Genomic DNA, 16,965 nt, shown 5'->3' with positions numbered 1-16,965 from the left:
CCAGGGTAATGGACCAGTCAGTCATCATCTGGAATATTGCCAAGTTCTGGCTCCAGGAACTAAAAGTTCTCAAGGGTTTCTCACCAATAATTAAATGTTTGAATCTGGTTTGACAAACTTTATTCCCACTGCCAGCTCAGAATTGATTGTTTGGCACCTCACCAACCCCAAGGGAACAAGAAGAGTGGCCCTCTTGAGTGCTTAGGGGAAGCAAGCCAGAAATGCTCGGAGAAATTGATGTTGAAACTAACTTTCCTTTCTGTCCAAGTCTCAGATTCAGACATCTTGCTAGTCTGGTTCTAATTAGGATGCCAGTGTTTTGACCTTGCCAAGTTCAAAAGAAATTTAGAAGAAAAAAAGTTCCATCAACTTGAACAGCATCCATTAGCTTAGGGGAAAAATTATGCAAGTCATAAATTATTTTTATCTGCTTGCTGACACTATATCATGTCTTTATCTTCCTTTACTGAAAACCAAGAAGACTGATATATATCTCTCATAATTCCACAGTCTTATTTGGGTAACCAATAACAAAACTGAGTAGAAAAAGGACGTTTCAAACTCTTTGATCGTGAATTCTACTTTACTAAAGTAGAACCAAAAGCCTGGAAAGATTAAGCAACTTTCCTAAAGTCACACAGCCAAAGATCACCATGTTACATTCCACTTCTGTATTGCTAAATAGCAAGATGCTCATTAGAAATAATTCTGTTCTTTCCCCTGGGGACAAAAGATCCCTTGAAGGTAAGAGAGAGGCATCTCTTCCCACAGGTGCCCTGCTCTGGAATCCTCCTAGGTTCAGAGGTACCAGCACTTCCAGCCAATTTGGTAAGGTTGATGAGATCCTGCGTGGGTCTGGCAGCTAAAGTTTGCGGTCATCTGGGGAAAGGCATTCTGGCCCTAGATCTCTTCTTTAATCCCAGTACACAGGAGCAGCAGGGCATGTGTATGTACACACACACACACACACTTCATGGCTCCCAGGAGCTTACTATTCAGCCTCACACTGGAAATTCCCAACCATTCATTTGTGTTTTTCTGCCTGGCCTCACCCTTTTGGGGAATGTACAGAGGACACAGGAGAGGCAAAGGGGAATAACAGCAAAGGGCAGAGGGTGAGAGGGCTGCCGGTAGCTGTCGCCCAAAGGACCCTGCATGCCTAGGTGGGGTGGAGGCAGGTTGGCCTGGTGCGGAGGGCTCTAAAACTCTGGCTGGGTGCCAAATCCCCTAGTTTGGAAGGCAGGGCAAGGCGGGGAGGGAAAGAGAGGAGAGGAAGGCGGGAGGAAAGAGGCAACGGCTTGAAAGTGCAGACTCTCAGCTCTCCCATCCCTGAATTCAGCAGGGCTGAAGTGAGGCTCGGGAGTCTCTACTTTTGACAATCTGTGGCTCACAATTTTAGAAACGGTGGTTAAGATTCAAGTCCTGGAGAAAGACTTCAGGTTCCAGTTCTGCTGCTTACAGTCTGTTTGACCTTAGGCAAGTCCTGTGGATTTGAAAACCTTAGTCTCATCATCTGCAAGTGGAAGCCCTGGTACATAAAGAATTTAGTGTATTGCCTGGCATATGGTAAACATTAAATAAACAAAGGCTATTTTAATAACAATAATAATATTACTATTATTATAATATGATATTATAATAATATTATAACATAATAATATTCCTTGGAAGGACTGATGCTGAAACTCTAGTACTTTGGCCACCCGATGGGAAGAACCAACTCATTGGAAAAGACCCTGATGATGGGAAAGATTGAGAGCAGGAGGAGAAGGGGATGACAGGGGATGAGATGGTTAGATAGCATCACAGACTCAGTGGACATGAATTTGAGCAAACTCCAGGAGATAGTGGAGGACAGAGAAGCCTGGCATGCTCTAGTCCATGGGGTCGCAAAGAGTTGGACACTACTTATCGACTCAACAACAACAGTGATAATAATATAAATAATATTATATTATTAGTAATAGTATATTATATCTCAGAGCCCTGATCACTCTATCAAAGTTTTCAGAGGCCTCAGGTGACTCAGATGGTTAAGAATCCACCTGCAATGTGGGAGACCTGGGTTCAATCCTTGGGTTAGGAAGATCCCCTGGAGAAGCAAACAGCTACCAACTCCAGTATTTTGGCCTCGAGAATTCCATGGACTATATAGTCCATGGGGTCACAAAGAGTCAAACACGACTCAGTGACTTTCACTTCCACTTTCAAGCCTCCATCAAACTCTGCACTAATTGTGGGGAATCACTTCAGCTAAAGTTGAGGTCCACAACTGAAAGAGAAAAATCAAACCCCAAATCCCTAGGGAGTTGGTCTGGACTGAAGGAGAATGCAAATTTCTTTTGCTCTCCATTCTCTTCTGGAACATGAAGAGCTTGACCTTATCTGAGAATGTGATGAAAAATCAGGGACAAATCTTTTCATTTCAAAGCCGCTGCTGGTGTTGCATGTTGCTGAAAGGCTGGTGTTCAGGTGTTGAGGGGATATGACTTTGCCTCCAGCTCCTTCCTGGGGGTGGGAACGGGCAAAAGCAGGAGGGACTGGACTTGGAGTGGAACAGGAAAGCTATTGTGTGCTGCTAAGGGCAGTACTAGAATTTGCAGGGACTTCCCTGGTGGTCCAATAGTTAGGACTCTGGGCTCCCACTGCAGGGGGCATGGGTCCTATCCTGGGTCTGGGGAGTAAGATCCCACAAGCTGAGTGGCGAGGCAGCAATCTCACATTCTTGCAGAAACTTCAAACCCAAATGTCTATGGAGCTCAGCACGTGGTGAAATGAGGGAAGCTGCATGTTAAGAAAAATTAAGGGCCCATCATATGCTGTCTTTCCTGGTCCCGCTTTTGATGAAGACTTGGGCTAAGAGAAAAATATCCTCTCTATGAGAAAAACAAGAGAAGGGTGATGATAAATGGCAATTGACATGGCCATTGGAATCCGGAATGCCAAGAAGTGGAAGGGGTGGTAGAGAACTCAGGATTGTCACCCTGGCCTGCTCCATCTCAGGGCGCAGCCACGGCTCAGGCCCTACCCACCGTCGTCTTGCGGGTGACAGCACACAGTGGGGCTGAGACCTTCCAAATTACTTAAGAGAACCTAGAAAAGTGGGCCGGTGTGTGTAGTTTCCTGTTTCTTAAGTGTTGCCTCTAATTAAAAAAAAAAAAATTCCATGTAGACATCAAACCTAAAATGCCTCTAATGCAAAACATTCTGATATTTAATAAACTACTAGTAGAGAACAAAAGACCTGTCAATTAAACTGTGACAAGTCATTGACTGTAAGACACATCTTGATTCCAAAGGTAGTACAACGTGAAAAAAGAAGTGTGTGTCTAAGAATCCATGCAATTATTTGTTCATTCGCTCACTCATGTCCAAATCTTTGAGACCCCATGGACTGCAGCACGCCAGGCTTCCTTGTCCTTCACTGTCCCCTGGAGTTTGCCCAAACTCATGTCCACCGAGTCGGTGATGCCACCCAACCATCTTGTTCTCCTTCTCCTCCTGCCAGCATCAGGGTCTTTTCCAATGAGTCAGTTCTTCACATCGGGTGGACAAAGTATTGGAGCTTCAACTTCAGCATCAGTCCTTCCCATGAATATTCAGGACTGATGCAATACTGTATAATAAGCTGGACTTGGCCTTTGGCACGTTGCACAGTTTCCAGTCTACACAACTGTACACAGCAGCTCATGATGCCACCTTGGGCACTGGTGGTCCATACTTGAGTCACACCTCTGAGTACCCAAGTCCCTTGAGAAGTAATCCTTCTTTGATCTTTATCTGGACCAGCAGTGAGTTGAGGCTGTAAAGAGGAAAATGTGGCCCAGTTTGCTCCCATGGGTCACTAGATCCCTAATGGTGATACCAAGGCCTTCAAGATGGTTGTTTATAGAGGCCTGCACAGTGGGAGGGGCCAGGGTGGGGGACTTCATAAGGGAATCTAATTCCTGCCAGGGATGGAAGCTGCTGGAAATCTCTCACCTGGTTTTTTAAAATCTTTAAAAAAATTTAAATTTCTTATAGTGAAGTATAGTTATTAACAATGTTGTGTTAGTTTCAGGTGTAGAGTGAAGTCTCACCTGATTTTATGCATGCCCAGTGTCACATACCTGGGCACAGCATAACTAGGCTAGAGGCTCAGCCGTCCTCACCCCTGTTCCCAGGGCCCCTTCTCCTGCTACCCCTCTGCCCCAGGGGTCTCCAATGCTTCCACAGAGAGTCTTTTGTTTATTTTGGCCACACCGCCCTGCAGCATGCGGGACCCCAGGGCCAGGGATCGAACCAGTATCGTCTGCAGTGGAAGCATAGAGTCATACCCACTGGTGCGCCGGAGAAGTCCCACTTCCCCAGACAGTCTTGGCTCCTCCTTTGTTCCATCTTCCCAGAGGCCCCGGTTGCTGAGTCTGACCCAGGAAAAACAACTACATTGCACACTCAAGACTTTTCAGTTTTATTAGTAAAATACAAAATGACACAGACGTTGGCGATAGGGTTGGAAAAGCAAAAGCATCAACCAACTCCTTCCAAAGCCCTCCCCACATTGTCTTTGTTCCTGTCCTTCTCCAGAGGACCTCACAAAGTCTGTGGAAGGGGGACCTGTTGTCCCCAGCCGCATTATCACAGGTGGGAGCCCCATCACTGGAGCCCCATCCCTTGAAGGCTCCCCATCAAGAAGAACCCCAAAAGTGCATTCAGATCTGCTGTCCTCCTCTCTGAGTGGTCAGAGTGCCCCCAACCCAAGCCAGACCCTCACGGGCATGGAGGAGGGCCAGGCAGACAGGGAAAGCTGGCTTCCCTCTCTCTGTGGACCAGAGCCACGTGTGCACTCTCTCAGCATCTGTCTGCAAAGGACCATGCCACCTGTACATGGAAGAGCCTGGCCCATGGGAGGCTCCTCTGGTGGGGTGCAAAGAACACCTTCAGAGACAGCCAGAGGGAGGTGGGGAGCTGCCACCAGAGACCCTGAGGGGTAGGACTTGCAGGTCTGGCTCTGATGGTGGGGTGCTGGCCAGTCCAGAAAGCCTTCAGCCTCACCCAGGCCTGCCTGAGTCTTCAGTGCCTAAAAGGGAACCTCTGACGTCATGCCCACAACTTCCCCTCCCCTGCCCATCTCTCCCCACAGGACAGAGTCCCTTTCAGAAATAAACATGGGAACCTCAGGTTTCCATGGTAGATTCCGATCTCATGGAAAACATCATGGAAATTCCTGGCCCTGCCTGTGGTGGGGGTGAAGGGGAGGCAGGAAGAGCTCAGAATACAGAGGACAGTGTTTTCAAGGAGTGAGAGGTGGAAGAGGAACCCAAGCTGTGGGAAAGAAAGAGAAAACGCTGGACCTGGGTCCCTCATGAAGGAGTGGAGGAGGAAGGGGTGTGGCTACTGCCTGCAGCTGCTCCCTGGCTCCTTTCTTGGAGCCTGCAGGCCTCTGCTTCTCCCACAGCCTGTCACTTGTGACCTGGTAGGTTGTCACAAGTCGCCGGGGGGCAGGGGGTGGGGGTGGGGGCTGGACCTCCTGGCCACGGCATCCATGGATGTGCCTGTCTCATCGATGCTTGAGAGCATCTCTACTGCTGAAGGTTGAGAAGCTGCACCCAGGGTCTGCAGAAAGGGGTCTCTGGATCAACTAGTGATGCCTGACAGGGATAGAGGTTATTGCCACATATCTACCATCCCTCTTCCCTTTCACAGATGAGACACCAGAGGGATGAATGTCTTGATGGACTGGTGAGGGCCTGGGACTAAACTCCCAGCCTTTACATTCATAGTCAATGTTCCTTCACAGATGCGGAGGTCGGGGGTGGGGGGTGGGGGGTGAGGGGTGGTGAGAGTGGAATCCAAGCCAGCAGATTACTTCATCTCTCATTCCCAAAATGCCTGCCCAAGGGCAGAACCTTCACTGGGAGCAGTCCCAGGAAACACCACACTAACCTCATGCAAGAAAAGACAGGTCCCCTCCTGGGGCATGGGGTCTGTACAGGGGACATGAAAAACTAGCACTGCAGGTGGCCGGGGTGGCTGGCGACCGCAGCGGGACCAAGAGATGCGATGAGGTCCGAGGGAGTGGGCAGGAGAGGCCTGACCTGAGGCTCATTTGTGAGATGGAATGTCCATGGTAACACAGGGGGAGTGGGTCAAAGGGGCTGGGCGTTCAGTAAATAATTGTTCATGGGGGCTGGCATGGTGTCTAAGGGACCCTCTAACCAGCCAACAGCAGAGGGGCATTTTTTGTCCTGGGACATTGGAGTGAGCTGGGGAGGCCACCTGTTTTGTCCACAGTAGGTCACAAATGGTCAAGGGTGGCCCCCAGGAGCTGGGAGAAGACCCACCCAGATGACCTTGCCTCCTTGCTCCAATCATCCCAGCTTGGACCAGGCCCTTGGGTGAGGGTGTGTGTGAGGATGGGGGACCCCGGGCCGCTGAGTTGAATGACTGGACAGATGCAGGCAAGAGGGGAGCTCACACTGGCACCAGGACATACGAGTTACTGCCACAGCTCCGGGGGACATAGCAGATCCCTTCCACCACATCCCCCACCATCTTGTGGGGGCAGCTCTGCAGTCTCTGGTAGGCAAACATGGCCACCCCCAGGCAGAAGAGGAGACCGAGGAAGGCCAACAGCCCTACGGCCTGCCTTCGCGTGGCCACTTGGGAGTCGGGGACAGACGTCATAAGGATGCCCAGACTCCGGGGGCCTGCGGTGGTGAGAACGGGTTCCTTGGCCTTGGGGAGCTCCTCAGTCTCAGGGCCCCAGCTGCCCGAGGCCAGTGCATCCATGCTGGGGGTCCCTTCAGAGGCTACAGTGACCTCGAAGATGCTGGACACAGTGGCCGACCCCAGGAAGGCATCCATGTGAGCTGAAGAGGGACTCATTTCTTTGGACCCTAGAGAGTTCTTTGAAGAGTCCTGTACCTTGATTCCCACAGTTAGGCTTCCAGGCCCACTGCTGTCCTCTAAGACAGTGTAGGAAAGAGTCGGGGCCTGGGTGGAGGGGACCGGGGTGGAGGAGACCAGGGAGGGGAGGGCCTGGGTGGAGGGGACCCAGGTGGGGAGGGTCTGGGTGGAGAGGGTCTTGGTGGGGAGGGTCTGGGTGGAGGAGGCCTGGGTGGAGGGGGCCTGGGTGGAGGGGACTGGGGTGGGGAGGGTCTGAGTGGAGGGGACTGGGGTGGGGAGGGTCTGGGTGGGGAGGGTCTGGGTGGAGGGGGCCTGGGTGGAGGGGACTGGGGTGGGGAGGGTCTGGGTGGAGGGGACCAGGGTGGAGGCGGCCTCAGAGGCTTTCCCCTCAGTCCAGAGGCCTGCCTCAGGTTGGTCGGCAGCAGAACTCTGCCAAGACGTGGTGGTGGTGACGGCAGCCTTGTTGAAAAGCTCAGTTTTCTGAGTCCCTCCATCTGGAGCTTTTGAAGTGGAGGAGGACCTGGTCCCCATGGAACCAGCCACTCCTGGCGAAGTCCCCAAGGCACTCTCTGCCCCCAGATCACTGCTTTCGCCTGTGAAGTTCACCTCTGAGGCAGCAGACCGGTACATCTCCCTGGCGCCCAGGGTGGTCCTGGGCTTGCCCTCACTGGTTCGCCTCTCAAATGTGCCACTCTTTTGAGACACAGCAGCCTTGTGGTCTAGGTGCTTCATGGCTTTCTGGACCCATTCCTCCTTTGGGTCAGCACAGAATGATTTACCCTTCACAGTCTTCAGGCTGCAAGGAAGGAAGACAAGGGAGCCAGTGATGCTTAGATGCCACGTGGAGTAGGAGCATCACACAAAATCTCTGCAGGTGAGCTGACCTAGCTGGAAATCAAGTCCCCCCCACTTACTAGCTGTGAGCTGTGAGCTTCTTACCCAAGGCAGCTCAGCTCACAGAACTTCTGTGTTCTCACCTGAGAACTGGAAAGAGAGTCCTGTCTTCTGCAGGGTGACCAACCATCCCAGAAAAACTGGGACTGATGGGGTCTTTTTGTGACAATTCCGGCAAACCAGGACAAGTTGGTCACCCGCTTCTGTGTTATTGTAAAAAATGAAAAGGATGTAAAGCACCTGGTTCAGAGTGTGTGCATGAGAACTCAGTCGCTCAGCCGTGTCCAGCTCTGTGCAGCCCCATGGACTGATATGCACCAGGCTCCTCTGTCCATGGAATTTCCCAGGCAAGCATACTGGAGTGGGTTGCCATTTCCTACTCCAGGGGATCTTCCTGACCAGAAAGACAATAAAAATGTAAGTCATAATGTCATGAACGTGAAGATGGGGGCTCTTCGCTGTGAGTTTTCTGATTGGGAGATATCCCAGGTGTTCTCTGCCACGAGGTGTGTGACTGGCAAGCTTGGTGGTGGAAAAGACTCAATGTCATAACCTCCTCTTCCTCCTCTCCTTCAGTTGAAGGCTGCCCTCTGGACCTCTCTCCTCTCCTAGAGTGTATCCTCAGGCTACAAGGGCCCCTAGGGTGCTACAACTCTCTATATGGTGGCCCTGATGGGGCCCTGAAAGTGAAATGTGAGTGAAAGTGTTAGATGCTCAGTCATGTCTGACTCTTTGCGACCCCATGCACTGTAGCCCACCAGGCTCCTCTGTCCATGGAATTCTCCAGGGAAGAATACTGGGGTGGGTTGCCATGCCTTTCTCCAGGGGATCTTCCCAACCCAGGGATCAAACCCAGGTCTCCTGGATTGTAGGCAGATTCTTTACCATCTGAGCCATCAGGGAAGCTCAAAGAATACTGGAGTGGGTGGTCATTCCTTTCTTCAGGACCCTGAGTTCCATCCAAATCTTGAGCTTCCTTTGAAGCCTGCATGTGGCTTAGTACCAAGACCACAGCTCAGAACTGGCTGGGACCCCTGCTCCACACCCTGGCCTGTGCTGGAAATTTTGTCTGGTTAAACTTCATACCCTTTCTGCAAGATGGCTACTATATACATCCCCATTTTACAGATTAGAAAACTGAGGCTTAGAGGGGTAATAAAAATGTGCCTGTCTCCAATATGCTAGGAAGCCAGAGAGGTCCAGAAAGCGAGCATGACCCTGAAGGACCCACAGGCGCAGTGCTGTCCCAGTGCCGTCATCCCCTCTCTGGAGCATCCCACTTCCCCTTCGCCTACAAAAGAGAAGCAAACATATAGGGTAGCGTGGGGGAAGTGAGGTTTGACAGATGAGCAGAGAGGTCAGGCTGTAGCGCACTTGCCGTCTTAGTAATCAGTGGGAGGAAGTACAATTTTCTTTAGCTGGGCTAAAGAAAGCCTGCTTTAGCTTGGGAAACAGGCTTTGAACAGGCTGTTTCCTGTTGCCAGGAGTCAGGGTCTGGCTGAGACTGCTTTAGGACCCAAAGGTCAGTCCTGAGGAAAGGCCTGAGGGCTGGGCGACTGGGCAGTACCCAAGAGGGACCCCAAATTAGCAAGCAGCCAAGATGGCCAGGAGTCCCAACACCCAGAGGGGAAGCCGGCTTGGCTTGACCCCTCCTGGAAGTCTGAAGTGTGGGAGGGATTCTGTTTCCTTATTTGTTCAATGGAGATAATAACCTTGGCCTCTCTTATTGTTAGCAGCTTCCAGGCACACTGCCAAGAGCTTTAGTTTCACTATCTCCTTTCATTCTCCTCAAAACTACCCATTTTAACAGATAAGGAAACCAGAGCCCAGAGGGTAGGTAAGATCACAGGGGCCACCCAGACTGTAAGCGGTAAAGGCAGCATTCACACCAGATCTGCTGGCATCTAGAGCCTGCACTTTCAGAACACTATGCTTTTCCTCTCCCATGAAACCCAGCAGGTTCCAGTGCTGCATAAAACACCCTTTGGCCCAGTAGGAATTACCACCCCGGATGGCTTCTCCAGGCTATTCAGGAATGTCATGGCTCACGTTTGCTCAGGGCACAGATATTAAGGTCAGCGAGGAGGCTAGCAGGTCAGGAGCAAGAGGAACACTTGCTGAAAGCCCTTGCCCAGGAGCCCAGTTTGGGGTGACAGGATGTGGACATGGATTAGCATAGACCAGGGGCTGAAAGGAATACAGAGGCTGAGAGGGCAGTACCTACATGACAGCTCCATCATTGCAGGACTCCCGATTTCGTTGGTAGCCGACTAGACGAGACACGGGAATCTTCTGGGTCATTTTGTTGCAGGAGAAGTTACACTTGTTCACACCGTGTTGCTGCCCTGACCCCACAGAGGCCCCCAGTCAGCGGGACTGCCTGTGGACATCTGGCTTCCCAGCCCCATGCCAGCTTGTCCCAGACACACCCTCCTAGCCAGAACCAATGCCCCACACCCTTGACCTCAGCCCTCTGTCCCCGGCCAAACTTCTCTAGGCCTCAGTTTCCCTACCTGTAAAATAGGGACAGCAGTAGAATCTACCTCACAGGTTTGTTGTAAGGATGGAGGAAAATGAATTCTTATAAAGCTCTTATTGTCTGTCACATCTTATTTAATTTTAAAATTCAGTTGCTGGAGTGGGTTCACCAGGGGAGAGGAGTGTGAAACTGACAAGGATCTACCTGAGGTTACACAGCCAGCAAGTGACGGAACAGGCTCTCCTGCCAGACCTGGCTCCCGGCCCTTCTGGACCCGTGACCCTGCCATTCCCCCCACCGTGCTCTTACTCTAGTAAGTCACCTGCTCAACTCTCACCCCCTCGCATTGGGATCCCATCCCTCCATCTCAGCCTGATCCATTTCCGCAGCCTCTGAGACACCCCTAGATCTCTGTCCATTCACATTCCTTGTGTATTCCCTGTATACATTACAGTCACCGGCAACTACCGTAATGACACATATATATGCCCAACAACAACAAAAAAAAACCACATAAAGGCATACATGCCACCAGGCCGAAGTAGCAGGTAACAAAAAATTTAAATATATAACGATAACCACCTTCTAAGCAGTGTGCTGAGTAGACAATCCTTTGTTCTGCTGTTAAGAGTCAGGATGAGGGTTTCCTTGGTGGCTCAGTGGTAAAGAATTCACCTGCCAAAGCAGGAGTCACGGGTTCAATCCCTGATCTGGAAAGATCCCAGATACTGTGGAGCAACTAAGACTGTGCAGTAAAACTATTGAGCCTATGCTCTATAGCTGGGGAGCCACAACTACGGAGTCTGAGTGCCCTCTGGCCTGTGCTCAGCGACAAGAGAAGCCACTGAAATGAGAAGCCTGAGCACCATAACTAGAGAGTAGCCCCTGATCGCCTCAACTAGAGAAAGCAGAGTGCAGCAAAGAAGACCCAGCACAGCCAAAAAGCGAATACAGAAATAAATAAATTGTCTATAAAAAGAGCCAGGATGAATTGGGAAGCAGCTCCTGAGAGGAACCAAATGGGCCATTTGGATTCCCAAGACAAGCTGGGGCAGCAGGAGTAGGGAGGAGGGATAGAGATGGGGTTGTGCATGGGGTGGGGGCAGAATGGGATAGGCGGGGACTTAAGATGGCTGGGTCCCACGTGGAGCCAGACAGAAAGCCCAGGACAGAATGACGGTGACTCAACAGACAGTTGAGAACCCAGATATTTTATATAAACATTCAATGTGGTTTGCACTGCATCTCTACCTTCCCCTAAAATCTCCAGCAAAATCTACTCTGCTTGGTATAAGTTCGAGAGGGGCAGGCCAAAAAATGAAGAGCTTGAGTTTCCGATCAGAGTCAAGGTCATTTGCAGCCGAAGCAAGACCTCAGAGGGTTTTGAAAAATCTAGAGGTTAGGACTTCCAGGGCAGTGGAGCCGAAAGAACAAACTTATTTTATTTCTGCAGAGCTTGGGAGGTCCCCAGTGATCCCCGGGGTTCCACCAGAACACACATTGCTCTTGCACAAATACTTAATGCACATGGACACAGAAACCAAATATGCTCCGCCTTCCCAAATACAGGTGTGCACGCATACCTTCTAAAATCTGCCGCCCCTTCTCTCATCACACCCCCTGCCTCAGCCCACCCTGCCTTGTGGGGAGTAGGGGGAGTCAGGGCTTGCAAGGTCAGGGCCAGGCCATCAGGGGGCATCACTAGTAGCCCCCCGAGGTGGGCAGGGGGGCTCCCCGCAGCAGGTCCCTGAATCACCAGCTGCCCTTTCTCTCTGAGGAACCAGGATATGAAAGTTTCCTTGCCTTGTCACCCTACTTTCCCCACAGCAGGACCTCAGAATGACTCAGCAGCAGCCTCCCCCGGTCCTGCTGAGCAGAGTCAAGAGTCAGTCCTCGGGACTGGAGTGGCAGGTGACTTCCGGGGGGAATCCCCAGAAAAATGGTGCCCCTGATGACCTGGAGCCAGGAGGAGGCTGCCCAGTGGGCAGGAGGGACAAACTAGGGAAGCTCAGTGCCCTCTTCTGACTCTGCATCCACTATGCCCACTTCTAGGGCTTAATGAGCCACAAAGGCAGCCTGTCTCACAGTCCCCACCCTCTGCCACGATGCCTGATGGCCTTGGCCAGGTTCTCTTCTCGCTTTTGCCTGGGAAGGTGGTGTAACCAACCGAGCGGGCTTTCCTTCTAGGAACTGAAGTTTTCTTTTCTGTAACTGGGGATAATGTCTCAACCAGCCAGTCGTCTATTAACTGTCGTGTGAATGCAGGAGGACAGGGACCTTGAATGTCTTGGTGTCACAGTGTTTCTCATCATCAAGCTTAAGGTGGATATAAATATTCATTGCATGAAATAATGTCTCAGTCTACTTATCCCTCCAGCCACCTGCCTACCCGTCTATCCATCCATCCATTTATCTGCCCCCTCTTGTCAATCTGCTACCCATTCCCTGCCATCCACCTGTCTACCTCCCACCCAGCCCTACTCACTCCAGTCCATCAATCTACCCGTGCCCCACTCACCTACCTACCACCTGTCCACCTAGGCACCCTCCACCCCCTTCATCTACCCATCCCTCCATCTCTCTCCAGCCCACTCACATATCCTTCATCCATCCATCCACTCCCTGATTCGGCCAACATCTGTTTGAGTTACTTTTGAGTATCTACAAAGACCCAGGCCCTCTTGTCCTTAACTCTGAACTCCTTCTCCCAGAGGTGCTGATGCTGAGCTCAGAGAGAGTACCTCAATCCCAATAAATGCTATCAGATCACCGTGTTCACTCAGTCAACCAACAAATGCTGACTTGCCTCTGGCCAGGCCCTGTGAGGAGCAGAGGGATGAAGAAGGCCCATCTCAGCCTCAGAAGTCTCTCAACCTGATGGACGGCTAAGAGAGAACCACAGAGTATCAGAACTTTTCTTAGCAGACCACCTGTGGTGTATTGGACACTACGCTCAGCCCACACACATCTGTTGTCATTAATTCCTGCAAAAAGATTACTTTTATCCTCATTTTAAAGATGTGGAAGCTGAGAATCAGAGAGCTTTAATGACTTGCCCAAGGCAACACAGCTGGCAGATGTGGCAGATCTGGTTTTCCTCCCAGCCCTTAAGACAATCCACTATTCTACTGCTGCTGCTAAGTCACTTCAGTCGTGTCCGACTCTGTGCGACCCCATAGACGGCAGCCCACCAGGCTCCCCCATCCCTGGGATTCTCCAGGCAAGAACACTGGAGTGGGTTGCCATTTCCTTCTCCAATATCCACTATTCTAGGCTGCCTTAAACGCCAAGAAAAAACACCATGTTCTAGAACAGACCTCAGAGAAGCTGCGGTTTACATGAGGGAGAGACCACCTGCAATTGCAAGTGATCAAGGAGGTTTCTTGGAGGAAGTGTACGTTAGGCTGGAGCTCAAAGACTGTTCGGAGGGTTATAGGCAGGAAAGATGGGAATGTTCTGGGTCTCTGGGTTTTTGGGTGATAGAGAGCTTGAGCCATTGCTCAGCTGTGTGTCTCAGACGAGTCACTCAGGTTCTCAGAGCTTCCGATCCCTATAAAATGGACATGATAATAACTGCTTCATGGGATGGTTATGAGAATAAAGCTTTTAAAATATCTGGACCCTTAGAGCAGGGTTTTCTCAACAGCAAACACCACTGACATTTTGGACCACGTGATTCTTTGTTGGGGAGGCTGTTCCATGTACCATAGGATGTTTGGCATCACCCCTGGCCTCGATGCACTAGGTGCCTGAGTACCTCCCAACCAAAACATAACAACCAAAAATGTGGCCAGAAATTGCCAAATGTCTCCTTGGGGGCCAACTCCAGCACTGAGGACCACTGCCCTAGAGATACCCACATGATTCTCTCCCCTGCCCCAGTCAATGTTCCCTTCTCCCCTGACTCCCTACGTAAAATCTCAACATCTTCCATACCACCCTTCGATCCCTGTTTTTTTTTTTTAATCACAGCATTTTTTTTTTCCTTCTAACAGACCAAATCCTTTACTAATTCATTTTGAGTATTACCTGTCTTCTCCAGTTGATGTTCAGCACCCCAAGAGCTGGGATCACTGGCAATTTTATTCACTGATGTGGCCCCAGCACCTAGAATTGTACCTGGCACATAGTAGGGGCTTATCTACCAAATGAATTAACAAAATGCACAAGGAAGCCACTTTGTACATGTAAAATCCCAACCAACAGGAAATAGAGGAATTTTTAATTTAGATTCGACCCGGGCCTGGATCTGACACTCTTGATTTATCCTCCTCTGCCTTTCCCACCCACCCCTACTTCTAATCAGGGGGGCAGACGACAGCAGCTTAATTCAGTTTTTTTTTTTTTCCCTCTTTCTTGTCAGAGCTTGAGTGGGAGTGAATGCGTCAGTGCTCAGGGAGGAAAATTCTCTGTTCTGACTTGTATCTGCAGGTTTGTTATATAAAGCAGAGGCGCCTCCTGCCTGACACAGCCCCGCAAACCCACATTTGGGAACTGACGCAGCCACCCTGCACCAGCCAGGGCGGTAGCCACAAAGTCCCCAGCTCCCCCCCTCTCTCTGCCTCTCCAGCTTGTGGTCCAGTCCCTAAGTCCTGTAGGGGCTCCCAGGGGGTCTCTCTGAGCCACACATGTCAGCATGGCTAAGAATTTTCAAGATGAACCTAGCCAAATGCCCAGTTGTAAAACGGGAGAGACGGAGCCTCAGAAAGATCAGAATAATGAGAATATCTCCCAGCAAAACCAGTGGCCAAGATTAAGGTGGGCCCCTGATGGTTTTGAAGACTCAGGCTGCTGGATAGAGCTTCCAGAGTGCCCCCCACCCAGGATCCCTCCTCCATCCTAGCAGAGAAGAAACCCACCCCCCAACCCAGCTTAGTAGAAGCGATCCTCCTCTTTCTCCCACTTGCCAAGTGTCCTCGCCTCACCACGCACATATAGGCAATAGCTATATTTAAAGGTGCAGCAGCTGGGACCAAAGAAGGCAATACTGTACTCAGGGTCACAGCTATGGCCAAGCAACCTCCACCTGACTCCTCATCTTCCAGTCCTCACTGTCCGCATACACCTCAGGGCTCAGAGGTTCAAGCCTAGGAAGCAGGAAGGTCAGTAGCGCTTGGCCTGCACCATCTCCACTCACCTGCTCTCTGCCCCACCGGTGGCTTTTCCCCAAACAGAGGGACTCGGGGGACAGTGCGCTCCATAGAGGTGTCCTGGAAGCCAGAGACTGGTGATCATTTTCCCAGACTGGCTGTGTGCCCTAAGGCAGCCTCCCACCCTCTCTGAGCCTCAATCTGCCAGATGGCCTGGGTATTCCCAGAGGATAGGGCTGGCTCAAACAGCTCTTGAAGGCAGTGAGATCCACAGAAGTGGGCGCGTGCATCCATGCTCCCTCCTGCACCCACTCTTACCCTCTCCTGTCCTACCTGCTTGCTGGCTGTGCATCTTCAGGTCAGTTTCTCAACCTCTTTGGGCCTCCATCTTACTTATGTTGGGTGGGATCGATACATCATACCCTCCCAGGTCCCAGGCTCCAGAAAGCAAGTGACTGGAGGTGAAAACATTTTCTAAACTGTGCTTTGGAGGAGAAGGACAGTACCCTGAGAGGGGGAGGTGGGGTGGGGACAGACATGGGCAGAGGGATTGGGGTCTAGACCAGAGGCACAGTGATGAGCCCAATTCATGAGCTGCAATGACCTTGACCTCCACTGGTCCTGGGTCCCTTCTCCTGGGGAGGCCTTGAAATTGGGCAGGAGAAAGTCCCAACTGTGGCCTGGCCTGGGGCCAAGCCGAGTATATGGGAATCAGGACCGAGGGTTACATATTAACCCCGGAAAGGAAGATGAGCCCAAGGTCTCCCAGGGCTCCATCCGAGTGCCCACCGAGAGGCTCCTCAGGCTTCCCACCACCCCCACTCTCCCGGCACCCCACACCTGGCATTGTCTGCTGCCCACACCACCTCCCTGCACTGCCAAGTGGGCCAGGCAGGGACAGTCTCTGGTGAGAGTAAATTTTTCCAGCCGGTGGGCAGACCACACAACCAGAGAGGTGTCCAGCCACATCCCCCTCTACCCCCGCACCCAGCTCCTACTTCCCCCACCCGGCATATATGTCAAGAAGGGGCTGCCAGGGATCTCAGCCTTACCCGGGGAAGGTTCTGGGGGCCCTGATGTCAGGCTTGAGGGGCAGAAGTGGGGCTAAGGGCTCCCCTTTACCCGGCTCATGGCTGAGTCCACCCCACTCACCGGCTAGCAGCGCAACCAAATGGCAGAGGACAGCCAAGCAGAGCGGCCGCGAGAGAGGCGGAAGACCCATGGCCGGGGCGGGTGGGGGTCCAGGGGCGCCGGGCAGGCAGCAGGGGCGCTTGTCGAAGCTCAGCGCTGGTCCCCTGGCCACCTGAGCTCTGCTGCGATTTATAATGGGGCTCCTCTGCCTCCGCCTCCGCCTCCAGCCCCCGCAGGCAGCAGGCAGGCGGTGGGAGGGGAGAGGAAGGGAGCGTGTGCAGCAACTGGATTCCTCAGGATGTTGCCAAGGAACCGAGCGAGCAGCTCCCTGGCTCTGGGTGAGCGGCTCGTGGTGGGGGGATTGGGCTGGCTCCACATATGGGGACCTGCCTGGGAGGCTGGACCCAGCCTGTTAGGGTTCAAAGGGCTTCCTCTCCTCCCATCTGCTGAGGCTGCCTTCCTACTGGGAGCTGGCACATGTCC

General features: G+C 51.8%; 2 protein-coding genes across 2 annotated transcripts in view; one reads left to right on the top strand and one right to left on the bottom strand.

Moving 5' to 3' along the window:
- The window catches only part of PSME3IP1 (proteasome activator subunit 3 interacting protein 1), a 348,568-nt gene that overhangs the window by 122,327 nt on the left and 209,276 nt on the right, over positions 1-16,965 (top strand). The gene's annotated exons all lie outside the window — the stretch shown is intronic.
- CX3CL1 (C-X3-C motif chemokine ligand 1) lies at positions 5,967-16,644 on the bottom strand. The gene is made up of 3 exons (XM_055551119.1): positions 16,504-16,644; positions 10,007-10,127; positions 5,967-7,684 (listed from the first exon to the last, which is right to left on the bottom strand). The coding sequence occupies exons 1-3, from the start codon at positions 16,571-16,573 to the stop codon at positions 6,454-6,456; spliced, it is 1,422 nt and encodes a 473-aa protein (XP_055407094.1). The 5' UTR covers positions 16,574-16,644; the 3' UTR covers positions 5,967-6,453.

This window comes from Bubalus kerabau, chromosome 17 (assembly GCF_029407905.1).
Source record: "Bubalus kerabau isolate K-KA32 ecotype Philippines breed swamp buffalo chromosome 17, PCC_UOA_SB_1v2, whole genome shotgun sequence".
Taxonomy (NCBI): domain Eukaryota; kingdom Metazoa; phylum Chordata; class Mammalia; order Artiodactyla; family Bovidae; genus Bubalus; species Bubalus kerabau.
This window is presented reverse-complemented; position numbering and strand designations above follow the sequence as displayed.

What these genes read in the sequence shown, in the direction of transcription:
- CX3CL1 (XM_055551119.1), bottom strand. Translation starts at nt 16,573, where the DNA reads ATGGGTCTTCCGCCTCTCTCGCGGCCGCTCTGCTTGGCTGTCCTCTGC. An exon ending in TTTGGTTGCGCTGCTAGCCG is followed by an intron (nt 10,128 to 16,503) that starts GTGAGTGGGGTG and finishes CTGTGGGGTCAG; the next exon opens with GGCAGCAACACGGTGTGAAC. An exon ending in TGCAATGATGGAGCTGTCAT is followed by an intron (nt 7,685 to 10,006) that starts GTAGGTACTGCC and finishes CCTTCCTTGCAG; the next exon opens with CCTGAAGACTGTGAAGGGTA.